Source organism: Pygocentrus nattereri, chromosome 17, assembly GCF_015220715.1.
Source record: "Pygocentrus nattereri isolate fPygNat1 chromosome 17, fPygNat1.pri, whole genome shotgun sequence".
In the NCBI taxonomy this organism is placed as follows: Eukaryota; Metazoa; Chordata; class Actinopteri; order Characiformes; family Serrasalmidae; genus Pygocentrus; species Pygocentrus nattereri.
Window position 1 is genome coordinate 32,205,494 of NC_051227.1, and position 24,278 is coordinate 32,229,771.

The following is a 24,278-nucleotide window of genomic DNA, read 5'->3' on the forward strand; positions in this document are numbered from 1 at the left end:
GCCTGTATAATGGCAGAAAAACTCTAAGACGTAAGAGTTTTGTTCAGAATGACAGCTGAGTGAGTCCATTTGAGATTTGGTTAGATGATGATGTTCATCAAACTGACTGCGTTTAGTTGTCTTACCCTTCTAGTGCCCTTGTGTTTAACCAGACTTTTAGACTGTATTTATACCAGGCAGTAAAGGCTTCTTTCTTGAAACTATATTCTGCTTTAGGGCTCCACATCACTGGAGGCTTTATTCAGAATTATTAATGGGTCAGTCCTGAAGTACAGCACACACATGTTCAGTAAATATTACTTTGGTTCTATTTGCTTCACTCCTAATAAGCAGTGCCCCCGCGCAGATTCTGATCTGGACTAATTTGACTTTGTTTGAGCCGTCTGGTTCTGAAAAGCTGTCATTTGTTTTCCCACTAGGTCAAATCGAGCTATAAACCTCATATAGTACCACCACGGGGCAGCGCCGACGAGCAAAACAAACGCACAAGGTGCCACCCATGTGAGTGCGCGCCATGCTTTCTCATTCCCTGCTCCTATTGGCTGCTCCACGCTCATGTTTTATTAATGTTTTATTAATGAGCGGAGGCGGGGTTTCAGGAATCTGGCTGGAAAATATGGAGTATATGGAGTGGATTCGCCAACGATGCGGGTGGGTAGAGTGGCCTAAATCTTAAGGGAACGGTTTTGTAAATGGTTTCTGTAAAATAATGAGCCGGTTAGAAATAAATGCGCCAAGTAGCAGGTAAAAAAACTGGATTACTGAGTAACTTACAGAACTGAATAAGAGCAATCTGCAGCGTCTGTCGTCTGCGGAGGAGCTGATGTTTGCTTCTTTTTGATGCACTTTCGGTCTAAAATATAGTGATAAACAGAACATCAAAAGCAGTACAGAATTAAAATAAACTGGACAGTACCAGTATGTTAATAAAACTTGTCTTGTAAAAAAAGAGACTATTGTCACAGATTAGCCTGAGTAGAAGTAAAAGTAGCCTTGTGGTGTTTGAAAATAGTCAGGAAAGTACAGTTCTGTGGTATATTTGACATGTAAGCGAGTAAATGGACCTGTTTGCTCGCCCTTTCTGAGCCACATCACACACACCGCACTTCAGCGCGTCCGTGGTTTGAGATGAGGGGGAGGTGTCAGTGAGAGGGGCGGGGAGGAGTCAGCGAGAGGGGCGGGCAGTCGTGCGACGTGCAGCCTGCTGGTGCTCCAGCCCGCCATCTTGTCGCGACACATCTACGTGCTTGGAAGAGTTTCTGCGTCTGAGGATCGAGTTACAGCCACAGCCGCCGCCGCTGCCTTTTCTCTTTCTTTCTGTTCCCTCCCCCTGCAGTCGGGGGTGTTGGGTCCCGACGGAAGTGTCGTTTTAGACTGCCCCAGAGCGCGAGCTGTTCCTCAGTTTCTCGTGGAATTGGGTGGAAGGAAGAGGAGAATAAAGCAGACATGAGTATCGAAACGCTTTTAGAAGCAGCCAAGTTTTTGGAATTGCAAGCCCAGCAACAACAGAGAGCACGTGGTAAGAGAGAGAGGGGGTTGTGGGGCTGGGCGGGGGTGTGCAAGGCTACCTTTACTACTGCAAGAGGGTAAAGCAGCGCTTAAACCGGGAGACTCGGTTCTAAATGCAGTGCTGTCCTGATTAAAGAGCGCTCAGGATTATAAAGGGAGGGAATGCGCAGCGATACTGTGTCACGAGTTCGCTGTTGCTGTTCGCGCGAATTGTAGAAGGGAGTCGTGTAGCGTCCGCGTTTAAAGCGGCATAATACGCGCTGGAAGGAGTTGCAGGACCCAGCCAGCGTGTACCCGGCGTGTAGCTGCAGCGCGGTGTCGTGTAGTTTTGCGCCTGTTCGTGACTTGGACTCCTGCGTTCTGGAATTCTGACGCGTACGCGCGTGGGACGCGACTTCAGCCGCGTTGGGCCGTTTCCTTTTGAAGTGTGTTTATTGTTTCGCTCGCTTAGCGCAGCGCGCGGTTTCGCTTTCATCGAGCGCGCGCAGCTCTTGAAGGGCGGTGGCAACTGCGGTGCGCGCGCGGGGGGCAGTTGGCGCTTTTACAGTACGAGCCCCTGGTGTCGTATTACACGCTTCAGCAGGAGGCGGCGGGCCGGCGGGCGGTCAGAGCGAGCGGACAGCGGTGCCGTGAGGCGCTGTCACTCTGACTGTTCGCCTTCTCCGCCGTGTCGCCTGCAGCGCGCGGCAGGCTCGTGTTTTCCTCCCGCGTTTCAGTGCAGTCTTACTGGTGACGTGTCGGCGCTAGCCCCGCCCTGTTTTACGGAGCGCGTGGCCTAAGCCCGTCCCCCTTTAGCCACGTGCACGTCGCGAGAGAAGAGCGCGAGCTCAGAGAAAGTAGGGCGCTGACCTCCGCCTCGTTCCCGCGCGCTTTAACCGAAATGCCCAGCTTACGTAATGAACTCGCATTGCAGCAGTTGTTTAAAGAATGATCACCGGCGTCGTGTTTACTGGTGTCGTATTTTTAAAGCTGCAGAATTGTTCGCGTCCTGTCTTAAGTTACTGAAGGATACTTTCCATTTACTTTTCGAGTAGGCCTGAGAGATTTGTCTTTCTATCGAAATGGAAGTTTAACACGGTGCAGTTTTCAAGTTTTAAACTGCAAAAAATTTAGCCTGTTAACACAGAGCTTGTGAACTGCCTGTAGGGGAGTTAGACCAATCAGAGCCAACCATAGCAACACGTGATGTGACATCACAACCGCACCTTCCTGGTAATCTAGCACACTACATGCAGGGTTCAAGCATCAAGCAAGAAAAGAGGGATTTTCTGGTCTTAATCACAGCTTAAATCAGAGTCGCAGTATTACTCAGTAAAATCGCTTTTTGGAAAATTAGATATTTTCCCAAAATTGTCCAGCTCTAATTTCGAGTACATTTGTTGGATTTGTTGCTCTGACGTTCTCATCCGGAATAAATTTCTGTCACCTCACATTATAACATAGCTGAACTACTGGCTCTCGCTCTTAAAGTATTAACACAAACACGGCTCTGCCCTCTCACTGCATCAGTGTCGGGTTTCTTACAAGGCATCATATTGAAGTTAAAGCATGTGGTGTTTAGAGGGAATGGTTCTGAGTAACCTCATGACCTGCACAGTAGTTTAGATTAGTGGTTTTAAGGCTTTGTAACTGCCTTCTCTTCTGTCTCACATCCTGCTGACTTCTGAATTCTAGAGCACATGTGGCTCTCAGAAAAATTGTAGAGGCAGCACTTATTGTGCCATGAAGGCCTGCTGATTTGTGGTCATTTCCTGTGTGTGGTTGCCCTTTGCACCCAATCTACAGGATCTGTTATTTTATGGTATACTTTGGACAAAAGAAAGACATTTATGTTTACGTCACATGGTTATTATTACAGACTATGGCCCAGGCACAGCTGTGGAAGCCCTGGTATTTTAAACCTTCTCATGTGGGTTATTTCTTCTTTGAGTGACCTTAAAGAAATCTGCGCTCTGCTTACGAAAAAGTGGTAATGTGTTTGTGCATGTTGTTTTTACCTTTCCATCATGATCAGATGTACCGCCTGCTTTTGTCCAGTTTAGACAACCTTGTCTTAATGCAGTTACCAGTTCTTCAGCTCCAGGGTTGGTGCGTGAGCAGTGCTGTTTAGATCGAAGTCTAGCACTCGGCAGTGGAAAAGGCTTAGAGGCTAAACTGTACTGGATATGAACATTGTTTAATGTCTTTGTTTTTTGACCTAGCAGACAGGTCATAGTCTGACCCAGTTGCGTGAATAGTCACGTTTCTGCTCCTTTGTGTCTTGTGTTTTCTAATAATTGTGTTGCCATAGTAACTGGACAGCCGTCCCCGTGTGCCCTGTGCATCCAATGCATTCAGTAGGAATCTTGCTGTTTGACTAGCAGTGTGCTGCCTGGTGGGTTGCCGTGCTGTCATTGGCTCACATTGGGACACTGCGATAGTGGGATATTGGGCTAGCGTAACACATGGCTCACGAGTCCCGGTAGACCCTTTTACACTTCTATTTGGAGCTGAAAAAGAAACCTGATGGGAAATGAACATCATCATACTGAGGCAGTAGTGTCGGGTTCTCCCTTATGGGCCTATTATGTCAAGCTGAGTTTACTTTTGCTTTCTTGAATAAAAGATTTTGATGCAGTATGGAAGCGCTTTCAGAATATACCATTCACTTGTGAGTCTGTGTGATTCTTATGTGGAAGTTAAGCTGCAAAAATGGCCTGTTTTAAATTTACTGTTTTTTCCCTCTGGCATTGAAGTTATAAGGAATGATTTAGCTCAGACTGCTTTTTAAATGAGGCACAGAACAGAGCTGCCAATCAGAATGGTGGTTGTTTACATACATCGGTTTTAAAAGCCCAGAAATAAAATACAATGTAGAGAAAAAGAGAGATTGTGGTGTATATAAAGTGAATTATGACTGTTTTGGTGCATAAATCCACATAAACATAATAAGTGGGTCTCGAGGGGGGAAATTAAATGAAGGATATGGCAGTAAATATGCTTCACTGAACAAAATCATTATTGCATTGTTTCTGCGTGCAGTAAATGTTTATCAAGCTCTGTAATTTAAACAGATTGCTCAATGGATATAGCACTGTCCCTTAGTGACTGTGCACACAGACACACACACAGACATTCCCACAGTACTGCTCAGCATGCAGTAAGCCTGTCAGGTTTTCTCACATGCTTGCTCTGGGCATGCTCTGAAGGAGATGAGAGCATTGCCTGCTGCTGTACTATTGCCTGTCTGATCTCCACTCATGTTGTGTAGTTTTCTTTTCCCCATCACAGTCATTGAACATCTGATAGTGGTTTGGATTTCATGCTACTGACGTTGTGACCTCATCTGCTTCAGGAGCTCTTTTAGGCATGCTGTAGATCAAGTGTGTATCTTTGTGCTAAGTGTTAAGGAAGAGGCTTAACAGGGGAATTACAGAACCCACAATAAAGAAGAAGTGCCCAGGCTTTCGGAAGCAGTTCTTTGACAATACAGCATTGCTTGGATTAAATAGCAGAAAACTGTTTTAATTGAGAAAGTAAGGCCACAGTAATTCTCTAAATCCCTGTTCCACCATTACAATAGTGAGCTAATACTTTAATTCAGTTCAGTACAGACTGTAATTTTCATCTGGTACATTTGGATGTGATACAGCTTGACTAATGTTAGACTACAAATTAGATGGCAGTCTGTTTTACATTTCTGTTAAAATGCAAAACTGATAAAAGCAGGACTATTTTATATAAATCTGTGAATTGAAGGTGAAGTGTGAATTAAAGCGTTTAGTTTCAGAATGAATTGTGGTGGTTATTGTGCTTTCTTTTTTTTCTTTTTTTTAACGTGTGCAAGCAATGCCGACATGGAACCTTTACCAGTAGTGGCTCGTCTTCAAACTGGTCTTTAAACTACATTATTCAGTAACTCAGTGCTTAATAAAGGCCAGCAGGTGGACCTGTGAAGGTGTCTGTGTGTTGTAAATTGATGTCGGAAAAGCCCTGGAGGACTAGGAGGACGGGGAGTAGTAGGATCAACATCATATTTCCCTTTAAGCCAGAGTAACCTTACACTGCAGCCTGTACATGATGTGCTTTAGCTGTGTGAACTCAAGGTCACAACCATTTTTCTAATTCTGTTCTTTAGGTGTTGTAATTTGGGCTGTGTGTGTCACCAGTGTTCGCCCAGGCTTATTAAGTGACGTCAGTCTTCCCCTAATAAGCCTCCTTTAGGGTGATATCATGTGATAGGAGAGGTCAGTAGTCACACTGAGGTGTTTTCTTGAGGCTTTATCTTCTACAGCTGTTCACCTGGGATCATATGTGATGGCTGACAAGAAGTCAGAAAAAATAGCAGTAGTTCCCAGTTTAAACTTGCATTTGTCTGTAAGCTTGCAGTAAAGGGTGTGAAACTCCTGGAGGACCACAGCCTTTTGGTGATTAGGGTCTTTATTTGTCTTAGTCTAAATTCATCTAAAAAAAGACTATGCAGTTGCCGTAGTTGAATCAGATGTTAGCTTGAAAAGTAAGTTAAAGAAATGTGCATGGGTACTCAAGCAATCGGTTAACCATTCAAGGTGCCAGTGTTCAAATGCCGAAAACAGTATTCAGAAATTTGTTCCTTAATATACAATATACAAATGTTGAATTTTTTATTTTAACATGACTGTAAAAAAAAAGAGATTTTTAAGCTTTTTGTTTTGTTTTTGCTAACTAGCGTACTTAGTTGATTGCCCAGAAACAGTGAAAATACATTTCTCTGCCAAAAGTAACATGTTGGCACACTGATCACTGGGGGGAAAAGAGCCCATGTAGAAGATGGCAGGTTTTCATCGCCATCCAACATTGTCTCGGTTAGTATTAACTCATTAGCTCCTCTGAAGAAGCAGCCTCCATTGCTTATCGAACAGATTTACCTTGGCTGTTTATGTTAAAATTTTACCTCAGCCTAAGTTACAGTTCTACGCTCATTTTGGCTGAAGACCCCCCCCCCCTTTTTTTATTTTTTATTTTTCCCACCGTGTAATGTACTGAACTGTACAATGACTGTTTATCATCCAGTATTGATTCTGATGCATAAGTTCAGGGAACTGACTGAGTTCTGTTTTCTTTTTTCTTCAGTTTAAAAAAGGTGTCTCACAGTAGAATTGCTTGGGATCATTCTTGTACAACCCCAATTCCAATGAAGTTGGGACATTGTGGAAAACATAAATACAGAATACGATGATTTGCAAATCCTTTTCAACCTATATTCAATTGAATACACTACAAAGACTTTTTTTTTTATTTTTTGAAAAAAAATTTCAATGGGAGACAGGTCTGGACTGCAGGCAGGCCAGTCTAGTACCCGCACTCTTACTACGAAGCCACGCTGTTGTAACACGTGCAGAATGTGGCTTGGCGTCGTCTTGCTGAAATAAGCAGGGACGTCCCTGAAAAAGACGTTGCTTGGATGGCAGCATATGTTGCTCCAACACTTTCTACGTTTACAGACAAGTTTGTAACTCTTTGTTTGATAAGGAACTGTCGTGGCAGATACTGATTCAGTATCTGTAATAAGAAGTCAGTCAGTTTTTCCTCTCTTTTCCACAGAGGAGAACGAACTTCGTGAGAGGCTGCGCCTCGAACAGGAGGCTGAGAAGCGGAGAGCGGAGGCTGTCTGCAACATTCACTCTCCACGTGCCAAGCACATGACCTGGACGAAGGAGTCGAGTCCAGAACGTCATCACACCCCTGCACCTGCTCCACCTCCTACCCCCCATCCTGCTCCCTCTATTCCCATAACAGTCATTCCTATTCCTGTCGTCTCATCCAACCCCACAGCTCTACCTGCAGCCCCAACCACGCCGGTCAGCTCCCCAGCTGCCCCTCGTCTCACCCCTCCCCGAAAGTCCGCCCAGTCACCTCCAACCCAGCATGCACTGCACCAATGTGCAATCATGCCCCCTCAGGTTAAGGCCACTCCCACATCTCTGGCCCAGTCCAGCAGCACCAAACCACCTCAGCTGCTGCAGCCCTACCCTGGATCCATTGTCACCAGCTCCCAGCATGCCCTACTGCCTCAACCAGCACAGCCAAACTCTATGGCCAGAGCCAGCCCCCTGGATGACACACGCTGCCTGGACAGCAAGAAAAGGCCTGGAGGGTAAGGAAGACGGGTGAATTGAAGTGATCATAATGACATAGTTACCCTTTCTAATGTACAGTGTGTAAAAGGTGTAAGGATCTAAAATCAGCATTTATGCTCCGTATTTAGTTGATAAATATCAAAGATTGCTGAAAGGGGTCAGTTTATGCACTTTAAATAGCACTGAGACTACATGGACTGATGGTACCGGAGCTTAGGTCATTGTTATTACTCAGAGGTGTGTGATAAATATGTGGAGAGTAATAACTTTAAGCATCAAATGTATGTCAAAGATTATTAAAGAAATGTGGTAGCTCTAGTAGTTCAGTTAATCAGTTTGGGAATGACATTTTTATGTGTGGTCTTTTTTCCAGGGCAGGCACACGGGAAGTGCATAACAAGCTTGAAAAAAACAGGTGAGTTTAATCTCTGTCCCTGGGTTCTGTTTTCATAACATTATGGAGATTTGCTGCTTAAGCTTTTGCTGAGGGGAAGCTTAAATTACACACAAGCCTGTAGAGCTCTGGGGCTGCTGTGAAGTTATTTTGTTTTCCACTATGTTGAACATTTACTCAAACTCAGTGAAAAACATCAGAAACTTTTCTGCACCATTTGTACTGACTTAACTCTCTCACTGTTCTGCACTTCAGCATTTGTCTGCACATTTCTGTTCAGCACTTTTGTACTGAACAGAGAAAAAGGGAAAGCTTTATGTTATACAGATCTGATGTAAAGCGAAGTGATTTAATTGAATTATCCTTTTGTCTCCTTTTAGACGTGCACACTTAAAGGAGTGCTTTGAGACACTTAAGAAGAACATCCCTAATGTGGACGAAAAGAAGACCTCCAATCTCAGTGTGTTGAGAAGTGCCCTTAGATATATTCAGGTAGAAACTTGGCTTAAATGTCTGCTCTATCCTGTACTTTGGCAGGTCATGGCATAAATGTTTTTGCGGGTTACTACAGCTTTCAGCTACTGCTGTTCTGATTAGAGCTGGAACGACTAGTCATCAACAAAATTGATTCTGGAAAAAAGTCGTATGTGTGTTTTTGTTGTTTTTTTTTTTTTTTTTTTTTTTTTTAAATGGAAGTGCTCTAAAATGTTCATATGATACACTTGGTCATAAATAATTGTCAGCAAGTGCCCCGGTTCTGAAAGAAATGTGGTATGCAAGTTATTCTGTATAATGTGTTGGAAAGACTGCAGGCAAGAATGAATCATGACTGGACAGCTTGACCTCTTTTTTTCCAACGTAGAACCAAATTATTCTCCGGGCCTATTGTGTCGTTCTGCGCTGGTGCAGAATCACGGGGCCAGTTATGATTTCTTTTTCCGTCTGCTGTGCTGTTCAGTCAGAACCAGGAAATACTGAAGAAAACTACACAAAAGAGTCGCTCAATTCTCACTGCGTTACATTTAATTATCCACCACAAACCATGAAACACTGATTGGCTGTCATTCCAGCAGCAGTTTCTCAAAGTGCTCTCAGATTCTGTATCCTCTACGCTGGTGCTGTTTGAGCACTATGCTGCAGTGTGTTGACCCTGTTGCCAGCTACCTACGCTTCGCACAGCAGGGTAAAGCTCAAAGCACCACAGAACAATTCTGTTTTCTGTCACTAACATTTCTGTCACTTCAGCACCAGACATTGGAATGTATGCTCTCAGATAAGAGTCTTTATCCTCTAAAAGGGGTTTTTAAGCATCTGTTTGCTGGAACCGAGCCTGTGCTGTGTGGGGAGGCACTGTATGCTCGCATTAGCTTATCCCAGTGGTGTACAGCTTAAAACACCACAGAACATATTTGACTCCACTCCAACACCAATCAGCATACGTTTTGTTTAAACTTGTGATGGCAGAGCATCAGTTAGTCAAATCAGACCTTTACTGTGTGTTCGGATCTCACCGGCTAAGCTGGGAGAGAAGAACCAGCTAGCTTTAGCTTAGCTGTGGCCCCGAACAAAAAACATGCCGAGCTGTTTCAGGAGTTGACTCTGACTCTGTGTTGAACCGTGTCTGTGTAGAAAGGCCAATGGAATGGTTTGACCTGAAGTCATAGATCAGCAAAGAGGCCCAGTGATCATACAGGATTGGTGACCATTTGTGACACTGCTAGGCACGTAATGTTTCTAGGCCTGCTTTTGATGTGCTGATCAGGTTGTAGCTATAGAGAGAAGAAGAGGCAGCAATTGAAAAGGAAAGCTGAGAAACTTTTTAGCTTGTTCACCCCTGCAGTGTGTTTTGGAGGCTTAATGGGTTTTGAGTCATTTTCCTGTCACCACTCAGAGGGAGAGATTAAAAAGGAGGAGTGTGTCTGTTGATGGCACAAATCATTCGCTTGTGGTAAGGAGTTAATTTTGTGCTAAAAGTTTCAAATAAACTAATAAAATCCACAAGCAAAATATTAAATGTCAAAATATGCTACAAATAAAAATATTGAGTTAAATTAAACTTAACTTTTCCAAAAAGATTACTACTCATTTTCACTGATTCTGATATAAATGTACTGCTCTTTTTGCCAGGTTTTATTTTTTTTAATCTGCTGATTTTACTGGTACATTTTTTGCTGTTGGAATCGCCAAAAGTCCCTTACTTCTGACTTTCCGTTCTTTTAACTGGGGATTGGTCTTACAAGAGGGCATTCACCTGCACTCTATTGGTAAATTGATTTGGAGTAATAGGTCTACTGAACACATAACCACTCGGGAGGAAATGCCCCCAGCACACTGTACTGTAGTAATGCTATGAGTACAGTGTTTCACTGGCATATCTGACGTTATGAGCAATGTTTATTGTATTCCTTTTAAATTATTAATGTTATGCAAGTTTATGGGTCCTGTGTCAACCTAGGTAAAGTGATAGAACGTGTTCGCTGGAGCTAGTGCTAACTAGCCTACCATTGTCCTGTAGGGCTATCTAGTCTAGTCATGCTGAAAATAAGATTAAATTGCTTAAATAACTGAAGATGAAACAGGCTTCCTATGTTAACAAATAGAAAAAAGTAAAAACTGGCACAATGAGTAATTAATTTCTATGATTTTTCTTTTATAAGTTATGCTTGTATATTTTGTTCATTATTTGCATTTGCAACATATTTTGGACATTTTGGTTGTCAATATTTTGCTTGTGGATTTTATTTTATGTGAAACCTTTGGCACTAAATGAACTCCAAGCTCTTGGGTTAAAGTGGACAGTGGACAGCACAGAGCTTGTGTCACTAGAGCCGTCCTCCCTCCTCCCCACCTGATCTCTTTGATTATACTCTCTGTCCTGTTAATAGTTGACTGACCCAGCTTTTTTTGGTCTTTCCTTCTCTCTCTCTCTCTCTCGCTCACGCTCGCTCTCTCTGCCCCTAGCCCTTTGCATATAAACACTTTAACCATGAATTTAACAATAATTAATCAAGTTTAAGCGTGAAATCAAGATGACACAGCGGTGTACCTGCGATATCAAGGAAATAACAAGGAAAGCTGATGTGTGAACAGAAGTCTTGATTACAAAGAGATAAAATGACGTCTAGATTAGTGGAATTACATGTCTGCAGTACTAGTCATGAGAGTTTTTAGTTTTGTTTGTTTTTAATGATTAAGAATTGAAAGAGGTGTTGTGTTCATGCTCAGAGCGTCAGCTCCTGTTTAGCAGGATTTTTATGACGTGTGTGAACGTGCACATCCCAGTAAAGTACTGTTTAAGGATTGCATTTGTGAATGATTCAAAGCCTGATTATTACAGGTAAAAGTATCCTGATAAAGAGTTGTTTATGAAAGGAGTTTCTATCTCTGTTTGGTCTTTCTTTCTCTCTCTCTCTTTCTCTGTCTGTCTGTTTATCTTCCCCACCATTCGTTACAGATATTAGAGACACTTAGAGAGACACGTTAGAGACACCTCACTCTGTTCTGTGAACTGACCCTGTTATAACAAGGCAGTGAAAAGACCTGCTGTTTACTCCTGTAGAGGTGAAAAGGATGGTGAAAGAGAGAAGTCATTCGAGCCATTTCCTCGCATGGGCCCTGTCTCTGCTAGCAGATTGGTGTAGAGGGAACATGTCACGAGGGAGGCTTGTTAGCGGGTAGCGCTCTGTGTGCGTGCGTCGCTGCTGTTGTTGCAGCATGGCATGGTTGCAGGAGGAGCTGAATAGCATGTGCTGTGGGTGACAGGGCCATGGGCGGTTCAGACACGCGAGGCCTCACCTCCACACGCCTGTGCCTGCATGCGCTCTGCTTCTCTACCCCTCCCTCCCTCCCTCTTTCCCTTCCTCCAACCTCCCTCTTTCCCTCTCTCGGAGAGCAAATTTCTCCAGCAAGCTGTTCGCAGGGATTGAATAAGGGGATTACCAATTTGGATTACTTTTCAGTTTATTCATCTTTATGGCTCCCTCATTCTGCAAGGTTATATGAGATGTTTACTTCCTCCCCCACTCATGCAGTAAATAAACTGAATTTCTGGTACTCTCAGTAGCGTGTGATCTAGGGCTCGAGGCTTGTGAGAAAATCAAGACTTCCTTGTTTCGCTTCTTCACTAGCTGAGTCAGACTGAGGCCCCCCCACTTCTCACCACCACCAGTGTATTTTTTTTCTCTCCCCCTCATCGGTTTTTTATTCCTCCTCTTCAGTTTTATAGTTGACATTTTGTCTCCTGCCTTCAATATTGGGGGGAGTGGGGGGTGCCAGAAAATGCCGTTGTCGTAAAGACTTTTAAAATGGAAGTGAAGTTCCAGTTGAGTACTCGGTTGCTGTTTTTTTCCAGTGTAGAGCCCCTCCTTCCTCTTTATCTCTTCCACTCTCTCCCTCCCTCGCTCAGTTGTTCTCACTCCCTAGCTCATCTTGTTCCTGCCTGCTTTCTGCAGCCACATGAGCACAGAGCACATGGCTAGCCTGAGTCACGTGACGTCACCCCCCCACCCCCTCCCAGCACACTGCCCCAGCTGCCGCACTGTCTGCTAGCACACGCGCTGAAGCTTAGCCTGACAGCCTCTGCGAAACCTCCCACTGCTTTTATGGCCTTGTAACAGTGTAAAACCCGCAGAACTGGTCTTGCTTGCAGGCCGCTAGTAAAGCAGTGCCTCTCTGCTGCTGCCTTACATCCTGCCAAGCATAATGACACATTTCTGCCCTGTGGTTACATCCTGCAAAGCACAATGACATACATTGTAACTGAGTTTTTCCTCATGTGATTTCCTGAGAACTGATGGACTCAGGGCTGGGCAGTATGGTAAAATGACAACCATGCATTACTTGAAGACATTTTCACAGTAAACGATGCATATGACAGGATTTGCAAATAAGTTGGAACATTTGCAGCAACAAAGTAGTAGTGTTACATTAACAATGGAAAAGCAGTCATTTAAAAATATATATTTATTTTTGTCCAGTGTAAATAAGAAATAAAAAATCAAATCATTGGTAAAAGGAAGAACTAAATAGGACAGTGGCATAAATAGGATAACATCCATTGAGCTCCTTGTTATTGTGTTGTTTTAATTTGACTTTCTACAAGTGGAGTACATCTATTTTTTTGAGGCGTGCAGGGTGCAGTGTTATAGAAATGCAGATATCTATGTGATATAGTGTAGAAATGTATCATGATGATTTCACTCACCCCTAGATGCTATGGGTGCTTGCAGATGGTGTGATACCCGGGAAATGAACAATGTCATCCTCACTGGGTCACTAGACTCTTAGAGAACAGTACAGATTAGGTTTACTAGCACATAGTGAAAAGAAAACTGCAACCGCAGATACCTGTACCTGCCAATAATGTTCTTGGGTAAGAGTCCTTTGGGTCAGTCTCTGTGTAGGCTCTCCAGCGCCTGACCTGAAATCAGGAGCTTTATATTAAATACTGTTTAAGGGAACAGAATGCTTGATAACAATGTTCACCAACTCACCAATTCACATCCATTCTCGTAGGATACAGTGCATAATGGGTATTATATGTGCACGTTGTTACACTATCTATCAAGGCATTGTTGAAAAGTAAAAGTCTTTGGATATCCACTGTTTTCCAACACAAAAAATAACACACTATGTAGTAGGGCTGCCATAAAATGCATGATTATTTTCAGTACTGTGTTCATGAGACAATATGTGCTGTAAATTTAATACATTTAGGTTTTATGCTGTAAAATGTGTGATACCGGGAATAGTTTTAGTTCCGTTTCACATAATCCATTATATTCCTAAAACTGATCATCACAAATGTGATGTCTGCTGCGCAGCTCTCAGTACTGGAAAAAGCTTTTTGTTAGCCTACTTCGAATGGTTGATTAGCCAAGCTGTGTGAAATTGCGAAGTTTCACAAGTAAAGTACAGTAATGATGGTCAAAGAGCGTTAGATCGAATGGTGAGAGAGTGCTGACGCAACAATCAGATACCGGTGTTGCTACCTCAAATATGCTAATTCCCTTTTGAAGATGTTACAAAAATGAGTCAGCTACTGGAGAAAGGAGAAAATGCAAAGCTAAAGTTAGACAGCATCTTACTTGAAAATCAGCTTTGGCCTCATTGAGAAAACACTGGCCTTAGCAGCCTGAATTCTACACTGGAATCAAACAGTGTATTCTATGTGGGTGAAATAAATCACCCCATAGGGATGTAGATAGCTACCAATTTGCATCTCGATTCGGTTGTAGAGTCAACCTCTGTTCAGTTCTGAATTTTTGCAGTGTGCTCTCAGTAATTGAGCCATGTTACAAAATCCCCTCACTCTTTTCAGCAAGATGGTAGGAGCCACGTTTATATAGAAATACAAGATTGGGAATTAACAAAAATAAATACAGGTCTTCTTTTTGTGAGGTCCAGCTCCCATCAAAGGAAACAGGATATGCCTGAAACGTTGCATTGCTGGAGTATTTGTCACAGGATAGGGCAAAGCAAAAAAGCAAAGTTTTTACCTGGCAGTAGGAAGATGTCCTGATTCTGGACAAGATGACTAGTGTTACCTGACAGTCATTAATCTCCATTTGTTAAAAAATAAACATACCCCTAAAAACACAGGAAACACAACCAATAAGTGAGGGATTTGCTCTGTTGGCAGATGTGTTTATCTATGCGTTTCCTCTCTTTGTGTGTGTGGGGGCGAAGGAGGGGTGTTGGTATGTCTTCAGTGGATACATACAGTTGGGGGGGGTTCTGCCAGATAGTGCTGTCCAAGCACATTGCCCATCCTGTTGGAGAGGAACACAAATTTCCAACTAAAGCTGCACTGTAGATCATGCCACTTTCAGGTTTGTCTCTAAAGTTTATTTTTGATCGTGTCATAAAACATGTCATTTCGATGTGGCATAGATAAGCATTCCTGGTAATAAAGATGCTGTTCAGCAAATGAGGGCTCTCATGCTATGTTCTGTTCTGTCAGTGTTTGCAGTTATTCATGCTGAGTGAAAACTTTGTAATTTCTTCTGTAAAAATTACGCAATTCGTGTCTTGAGCTCTGTCATGTAGGTTTTGCCATATTGTATTCTATAACGCCAGTGATATTTTGTCTGTATTGACCATATAGTAGCTCTAGCTATAGTTCTTTCTTTAGGGCTTCACAGCACCAAACCAGCTGTTAAGTATTTAAATTAATTTTATATTAGCATGATTTAAATTCATGATAAGAATAAGCACTGCTTGTAAATTATTCTGTACTTTAAATGAATATAGTCAATCCACAGCCCCTCATTTGAACGTTTTCTGATCTAGGCTGTTAGTAAAGGCAGACTGTTTTGAACTGTCCACATGTCCTGGATTCCCTCTAGTCTCTCATCTGGCCCAGGCTATCCCCATAGCTAGCCTGTGTAACCCCGTTTCGAGAAGGCCCAGGGGGCCTGCCTCTGCAACAGAGGCCATCCAGCTGAGTCGAGTAACAGGTGTGTGCTCCGAAAAGCCCTACTAGAAGCAAAAAAGAATGAAATCGGTTCATTTTTTCAGCACCCTCAACTGCCATTTTCAGCTTGACCCAGACAGATATTGTTGCACCAGCTTATGCTCTTAGTGGGTCATAATGGCAGTCAGAGGGCTTTTTTGACGGAGGATAGTGCTGTCTGTGGGTGTTGAAGGATATAATCTGCTCTAATCAGAATGTCCCCAGAGGAAATGAAGTCCAAGACAGCTAATATTGGAGTCCTAACTCAAATATTAGCTCAAAATATGGGCTTAAATTTGCTCAGTAGTTTTGATTTGACTGGGCTCCTGTTGTGGTAGTAGGTCTTTTGCTGCCTCTTCTTTGTCTACGGTGTCCTGTTTTTCCTTTTTTCTCTTTGTCCAACTGGACAGCATACTAGTTTTTTTTCTCCCAGCTGTAGAGAATAAGGTGGCTCAGAGAACAGCTCAAACTGGAGTCTTGTGACCGCTGTCTCTGCAGTCTTGCTTATGAGAAGAAGCATGGCTGCAACGTGTCTTTCTTTTTCTTTTGCGCTCTTTTTTGCTGTCTTTCCCTCCTTCCTTGTAGCGCTGAGTCAGTGAGCAGTTACCACCCCCCCCCCACCCCCCCACCACCCCCCCCCCCCCCCACACACACACACACAGACACACACACACACCCCGCGCCCCGCTAGGATCTGGCCATGTGCTCCTCACTCTCATTGCATGTGACGGTGCCCAAGCCATGTTTACCTTCTCCACACGGCCTAATCAGCATGGTCTGCTCCACTTACACACACACACACACACACGGGCGGGTTCAGAGTCTTTAACTGGAGATGGGAAAGCAGAGGGGGGAGGTGGAGCTTGTTCTTTTTGTGAGAGGAAGAGACAGCACTGCAAAGACTTACTTACAACCATCATCAGTGTCACTCTCCCTGTCCTGGCCTAACACTTTAAGGAGAACCTTCTTGTTTGCTTGCAGCTCAGACTGTTTTGTCTGTAAAAGCTGCTTTTGTAAAGGTGGGCTTTGCCAATCGGCTCTGTTTTGAGCAGGAATATTGTTAACTTTAATCTTCGATTTCTTCGTATTTTATCTCCTGCAACTCACTCCAGATGTTGCTCTTCCCACAATGAGCTGTACTTTGACAGAGAAGCAGTGGTTGAGCCTGTACAGATTCAGACAAGAGACAGTTTAGCCCACTTAAGCCATACAGAGCAGGAGGAGGGCTTCTGGAGTTCACTGGGTTTGGATGTTTGTAGAGCAGCTCGGCCTGCGGGTGAATAATTGTGGCAGGCATGCACAGCTGTGGAGCGGAGCTGGGCCCGGCACTCCTCTCAGCCAGCTCAGAAAGGAAGGGGCTGGCAACACAGCCCAGCAGCAGGAGGGGTCTGGTGGAGATGGTAGGGGAGGAATGCGCCTGCCTCCCAGGGTTGAGAGGGGGTTGTTGAGAGAGTTGGTCTCATGTGGAAGTTCTTCAGGAGATCTGGTTAATGTGAAGATTTCAAGGCTAGTAAATAAAGAGTTTTGTATGAATATCAAATGTGTTGATTTGCCTTGTTTTAAGTTTGCTAGCTTGTGAAATGTATTCAGGAAAACATGGGGGTACTCTCAGTTCACAGAAAACCTCTTGTGCCATTAGTGGTGTTAATTTATTCCCCTGGGTGCTGAAAGGCTTCCTCTGTTCAGTTCATTGCACAACACTTGTGATAACTCGACAGGGAACCTTTTAACACCTACAATGAAAATTTCTTATCAAACTGCAGTAAGAATTTTTTTTTTTTAAGAAATTAAGCTTGATGTTCTTGTGAGGGATGACGTACTATTGTTTTTTGCGATAGTTGTGCAATGGATGCTTGTCAAAATGCAACAGTATGCGCACTTTCCTGGTGAAGTGTAAGCTGCTGATGATTCTAATTCAGCCTGTTAGTGGGGCTTCACATGGCTGAAGGTTAGCAACTGTGCATGGAAGGAGAACCCACGAGGTACACATTTAGTCCAGCAGAACTCCCTCTCAGGCATGCTGCTCTCATCTACCATACCAGGAATCTAGTTGCCAGGGAAACGGTACGGTTTTACGATTGTTGCCTTGACAACGGCAGGGGACCCCAGTATCTTATTTGTTAGAACAAAAGGCCTTGACAGCATCTAATTTGTTGAGAAAGGGGGAGGGACCCTTAGTGTTACTCTAAGAAATGCTGCATGTTGATTGGTGAAAGTGGCCATTTTTAACCACAGAAAGAGGTAGGCAGAAGTCAAATGGCTGCTCGTGACTCTACATGTGTCCCTTCTCATCTTTTTTTTTTTTTTTTTTTTTTTAACCTTTCTGTCTCCAGTGCCATATCAAATGACAAGCCTGGCTGTCATGCTGTTGTTGTTTTGCTGTGGCCATGCTCTTCTGGAGCACGTGGCGAGGGAGAGGATGAGCATTGTAATCAGCTTGAGTGAGGTGCGATATGTGGAAGCTTAATAGCCATTTGCTCCATGCTGGAGGGTTACCATATCATACCGTGCTGATATAAGGGTATCTTTGGGCTTAGATATTCTGTTCATTGAGGTATTCTGCAAATGTGTTATAGAATATATAGAATGTATTGTTAATTAAATGTGAAGTAAGGCCACTGATAGCTGTGACTACAGTGTAAAAAGTCTAAACCTGTCATTCGCCCATGGTTGTGACAAGTTAGCACCAGAAAACTCAAATCAAGGATGTAGATGTGTTTCACATGTGCAGAAAACACATTACCTGCGCTAGCCTGTTTTGCTTGATGTATTGATTACAAGCACAACTACTAGAGGGATTTTGTTGTGGGTTTTAGAGACAACAAACCCTTGTTCGCAGTGGATTTCACAATCCAGCACCAAAAGTTGAACAAGTCCTCTCCAAGTATGTATTCTAATTATAAGATCACATCTGGCTAGGGCTGGGAAATATGATAATATTTATCATGATAGAGGTAATATGTCACACTGTACTTTTTTAGCATATTGTGGATATTGTACTACTTCAAAAACACTACCTAACTGTATGTTTGTTTGAAAAGATTAGTCCTATTTAACTTCTTGGAGCACAATATGTGAAATGTTGAATACAAAACATTGGGTGCATAGTTTTTGTTAGTGTGTATGTTTTAAGGTACCTTTATACTTGTCTTGTATACTATACATGTCATAAATTAATATTGTGACTTATCGTGTAATGATAGTTATTTATTTATGTATTTTATTTATCTATTTTTAATTATTAGACTGTGGAGTGCCTTAATTTAAAAATGAGACCACTTCAGATACCCAGAAACAAACATTTCAACAGTTTTGATTTTGCTTTACAACATGATTATAAAACAGTCGTTTCAGTGAATGGAAGCCAAGTTAACATCTTTGCTTTCATGTTTCAGTGTGTATGTGTTTTAGTTTTATTATCCGTCTCTTGTGTGTATATTATGGACCCACATTTGTCTGTGTGCACAGCCACCGTAATCTTTATCCATCTGTTTCAAAGCTCTTAAAGGCCTTAGCTGCGTGTCCTTATTGCCTGTGTGCTGCTCCTGCGTCAGCTGACTAAAGGGGGGGGGGGTGGAACTAGGTCATTGAGGCGCAGCCCAGTGTCTAATATCTCTTATTTCTCTCTTTTTCTCTCTGTTTTCCTCCCTCTCCCTCTGCGTGACTATGACTCGTGTTTGTGAAATCGTGCAGGGCGTGTGCTTGTGTGCTTGTATGTGAGAGGAGGTGGGGCCATGGTTTCTCATTTCTGCGCTAGGATACCGGGAGGGCCTCTGACTCACTGCTTTCTGCCCAGATGTCCACCTATGATTGGTTCAGCTGTCCTCCCAATAGCTCTGCCCCCAGTCCAGTCTGAGCCTGTTTACTCGTGCGGAGCTAGCAGAGCCTCCCCCTTCCCAGAATGTGTTGGAGTGTGTAGTGAGAACCAGGAATGGGAGGGCTTTGTAAGAAGACTGGAGCCTGCAGGAGGAAGCTGCACTTTGCATATGCACAGAGGCTGTTGAAAAATCACCAACCCTCACCTTAACCCATACACAAACGCATATATTCTCATCACAAGGCCATAGATCTTTGAAATTCCACAGAAGGCAAGTCAGCATCATATCCCTGTTTCAGGAAAACAATCCGCCAGTCTGTTGTCTCAGAATAGAATAAATGGAGTTATAGGAGAAGGACTTATGCTCAACTATAAAAGCCCTTTCAGCCCTAATGGAAGTGTGAATGTTTATATCTCAGATTTATGGAAGGTCTGATGCAATGTTCTAAAAGGAATGGGGATAAGACATAGTACACAAATTGCCTAGGCATATTAACCTCATGCTGGTGTGCCGTGACCTGTTTTATGTTCTGGAACTGAGCGATCTTTCCTTCAACCAGCCATGAAATATCCTTTATATACAGTTCAAAGAGTCTTATTGGGCTTAATAGATATAGCTATCTGCTCATTTCTGGAACTCACTTAACACCCTCTCAAACAGGCCCAGGTTGAGAGCCAGAATCTTGGATGCAAATGAAACCTAGAACTGAATTATACTCTCAGTGGAGAGACTCCATCGGAAATCTTTTTATCGTAGGTTTAGTTTGTGCGGCAGAACTGACTAACTGCGTAAGCGTGAGTGACGAGAAAGCTTCTCATGACTCCTTCTTATTCTCTGCAGACCCTGAAGAGGAAAGAGAAGGAGTATGAGCACGAGATGGAGCGTTTAGCTCGCGAGAAAATCTCCACGCAGCAGAGGTTAGCCGAGCTGAAGAATGAGCTCAGCCAGTGGATGGATGTGATGGAGATCGACCGTGTTCTGCGTCAGACTGTTCAGCCTGAAGATGATCAGGCATCCACCTCCACAGCCTCAGGTAAAGCTCAAATCAGGTCAAATGAAATACAATTCCTTCAAAACACTGAGCTCCATTTAACACGGGACAGCAGCAGGCCAGATTTTGGCAACAGCAGTACATGCAATACAATAGACACTAAACTATACAAACATTGTGTTCAGGACTGGAGTTGTGGAGTTCATTATTACTGTGCTGACTCTTTTCTTTCCTTTATTTCTTAACTTCCCAGAGGGTGAAGATAACATAGATGAGGACATAGAGAAAGAGAGCATGACTGCGTCTGGCTCTTTACCTAAAGTGCCTCCCACCCTTCAACCAGAGCTAAGGAAGCCCCAGCTGGTGTCATCTCTGACCCAACACATATCCATCCCACCCAAGCCCTCCCAGCCCCCTCCACCTTCTCCTGCAGCCCACCCCGCCCTTGCCTCAGCCCCTTCTCAGCCCTCTGCTCCTTCCCTGTCCCCCACCCCAGCCCAGGCTCCTAATGGCCCGATCGCTTTGGCACCTCAGCAGCCACAAGCTGTAGTAGCTCCTCAGAGCCTGCCCTCGGCGCACACGCACATCGTGAGCACTTCCAGCCTCCAGCCCACAGTTATCACCCATGCTGCTGCCTCCTCGCACGCCTCCGTCATTCAGGCTGTAAACCATGTCATCCAGACGGGCCCCAAGCAACTGGCCCCTGGACCTCAGCCCATTGGCCATATCACAGTACACCCGGTGGCTCACCTGAGCCAGCACCTGCCTGCGCTCTACCCCCAGCCCGTCACTGTTGCCCAGCCGACCATGGTCAGCCACATCGCTCACACACTCTCCCACAGCCAGGTGAACGGAACCCCCCAGCCTAGCCCACAGGCCGCCGCCATGGTGGCCAAACAGACGCCACAGATTGTCGCTCATCACCCTCAGCTGGTGGGCCAGACCGTCCTCAACCCAGTCACTATGGTGACCATGCCCTCCTTCCCTGTCAGCACGCTGAAGCTGGCCTGAAGTGGCAGCCTGACATGGGCACCCACATGATGAAGGCATGGATGGACTAGTAGGCCTCACCAGTCACATACAGCATTACAGCAGATGAGCATTCAGTACATTCCAAATGAAAACAAATATATAAAGACTCTACAACAAACAAAAAAATCTATATAAATTTTTAACTATCTATAGCTATGTCATGATATAAAGCAAAATATGAAAAAAAATATTTTGTATCCTTGTGTATGGATAACATCACAGTATGATGTCCAGATTTTTCTCGTGCTGCTCAGTGTGTGCGTGCGTGTGTGTAGTAGTGGAGTATATCATTGGGAATAGTATGCTAACCAGTCACAGGAGGATATTAGCAATCTGCTGTGTCATGTGACTTAAGGCATCAATGGCGCAATGATTAGTGCTCTGTGACATTGTGTACACCAAGTACCTCACTCTCATCAGCTCACAGATCACGGCTCATGTAGACCCTGTTCCTAGGGTTCCGAAGGTGTTTACCCAGATTACTTTCACATATTATTTGATTCGTAAATATAAAATAAAGACTCTTGTGGTCTTCATTTTGTTGGGAAACATTGATGGAATAAGTTACTATAGTGCCCTGAGGCCTTTGTATCATGTGCTCTCTTGAAGTGCATGGTTAATTATTGATCTGCTTGGATGTTCCCATATCAGAAAGAATATCTCTGCAGAAGTTTTTTTTTTTTTTTTTTGGCCAGTACATAAACATTTGAGTTGTGCTTCTTGATCTGGCTCTGATGAGGCTGCTTTATTGCTCTGTGATTGTAATATGTCCATTTTGGGCCGAGGGACATCTTTGAGAAATCTTCGCTTGTGCCTTTAACAGTGTATCTGTAGGCACAGCAGTCCTGTTTAGTGCTGCACAGACGCCCTCTGCTGTCCTTAATACACAACTGCACTCGCATCCAACACAACAGCCATTACCTGCAGCGTTAATTCTACTCTGGCGCATGAAACCAGCTAGCACAGCTTATCCAATAAAACAAGAGATAACAGTTCTAATATAACAGCCATCAATGTGCTGTGGAGGGGTTAAAATATAAAAAAGATACAAGATTCTGATCTCTATAGTGAATGTACTTTATATCTGTTCAGATATCACGTTCAATGCCTTCATCTCATCATTGCTGATAAACAAATTTATTATGATGGCAGGAGCAAACCGGGTGTCTCTGCATGATGAGTGTCAGTGAGGATGTTGTGTGTTAGGTGTGTATGTTGTGATTCTACCTTGTTTGTCAACTACAGTTTGATTCATATAGTTTATAATTAGAGTGTATGCATTTGATAGTGTGTTTGTGTCTAGTAGTACTTTGGTGGAAATTTGAGGAGATGCAGTACATTATCCAAAACTTCAGTGATGATATCTTAAGGCTGCAGGAAGACGGTTGTTCAATAGGAATAAAGAAGTGGTGTGTACAACATGGAAGCCCATTACAACTCAAAAAGTCGCCTATAGTTGCCCTCGGTATCTTGGGATAATGACATGTTCTCAAAATATTGACTTACATATCAGAAACAAATGGCTTGCTATGTCAAAATGATAACTTATCCTAAAATCCCAAAGTAATTTCCTACTTTATTGAGGTTTAATAACTTATTTCAAAGTAATATCTCAAAATAAAAAAATCTTTAAAAAAGATATGATGTCAATATTTTGAGAAGTTAAGTCATTTTGAAATACCACATCAGTATTTTTGAGATGCCAAATGTTTAGCGAACATTATTAAGTTCTCAATAATATAATGAGGAAGAAATTATTATTTGGAAATACTAAGTTAATATTTTGAGATGCAAAGTCATTATTTCAAGATACTAATTTTTGACATACTGCTACCAGAAACAGACGGAAGGGGGCGAAACCATAGGCAATTTTTTTTCTCCTCTTAACAGGAATTGACTTCCATAGTATAAGGTAATTGCAGAACAACATAAAGGTGGAGGACCAAGTACAACACTTTTTGTAGTAAAACAGGACTTCTTCAGACAGATGTCCGTCTTTCCTGAACCACGCTGACCGCTCCATAGTCCTGCAGGTAGAGCGCAGCCTGTGTGTCCATTGAGATTTAAACCTCTAGCACTGTGATACAGCTCATATGCCCCACTGAGAGCGACCCAAGTTTACAATACCAATACAACCAAGCATTCACTTAACCTAGCAAGAGAGTCCCTTTATTTGTTTGGATGCTTTGCATGTGAGATGATTTTAACAACTTGCTTTATTTTCACAGAAATATCTGATTTCCATGTGTTACATACACTAGAACATACAGTTCACCAATGAGAAAACACGTCTGATTTTGCATGTAAGATGAATGGCTCTTGTTTTAGTGATGACTAAAGTTGATTTTATTTCATTTTATGATTGTTGTTTGGGGACCATGTACAGTACTGTATACTATGGGGCAACCTTTCAGACCTCTTTCCACATTGATATTATATATATAAAAAGTGTGTTTTCCCTATGGAGAAAGTTTACATTGTAAATAGCCTGTAAATTTGGGGCTGCATAGATCTTACTGTCCATCTTGTTAAAAGTTATAAATGAAGAGGAAGAGCGAAAATAAAGAGAACAAATGTTCAATAAATAAAATCTTGCTACATTGTTACATATATAAGCATGTTCTTTCTATCATATTGTCCTCTTGTTTTGTCCTCAGTGATATATGTGCTTTCAGTCACTTTGTTATATTTCTGTGTAGGGGTGGGCGATACAGCAAAAATCTCACAATACAATAGTCCAGGGATCTATTGCAGAGAGAGAATTAAGACATGCGTCGATAATTTGAAACTGAAACTGTCAAACACTAAAAAAGTAGCGAAGCTGAAGTCAATTTCTCCTTCATTAGCTTCTTGTTCGAATTTTCCGTTCCACCTTAAATGGTGCAGCAGTTACATTCTGGCACCTCAGGTACCGTTTAAGGTGGAACGGGAAAATTCAAACGAGAAGCTGACTACAGCCTCATAAAACTTCGAACATTGAGAG

At 43.0% G+C, this 24,278-nt stretch overlaps 1 protein-coding gene across 1 annotated transcript; it reads left to right on the top strand.

Moving 5' to 3' along the window:
* The first annotated feature begins 1,230 nt into the window (after positions 1–1,230).
* Positions 1,231–23,905, top strand: mnta (MAX network transcriptional repressor a). The gene is made up of 6 exons (XM_017694882.2): positions 1,231–1,519; positions 7,072–7,624; positions 7,981–8,022; positions 8,382–8,493; positions 20,113–20,305; positions 20,517–23,905. Exons 1-6 carry the CDS (start codon positions 1,447–1,449, stop codon positions 21,272–21,274), a joined length of 1,731 nt encoding a protein of 576 aa, XP_017550371.2. The 5' UTR covers positions 1,231–1,446; the 3' UTR covers positions 21,275–23,905.
* The last annotated feature ends 373 nt before the right edge of the window (positions 23,906–24,278 follow it).

What these genes read in the sequence shown, in the direction of transcription:
- mnta (XM_017694882.2), top strand. Translation starts at nt 1,447, where the DNA reads ATGAGTATCGAAACGCTTTTAGAAGCAGCCAAGTTTTTGGAATTGCAA. An exon ending in GCAACAACAGAGAGCACGTG is followed by an intron (nt 1,520 to 7,071) that starts GTAAGAGAGAGA and finishes TCTTTTCCACAG; the next exon opens with AGGAGAACGAACTTCGTGAG. An exon ending in AACAAGCTTGAAAAAAACAG is followed by an intron (nt 8,023 to 8,381) that starts GTGAGTTTAATC and finishes GTCTCCTTTTAG; the next exon opens with ACGTGCACACTTAAAGGAGT.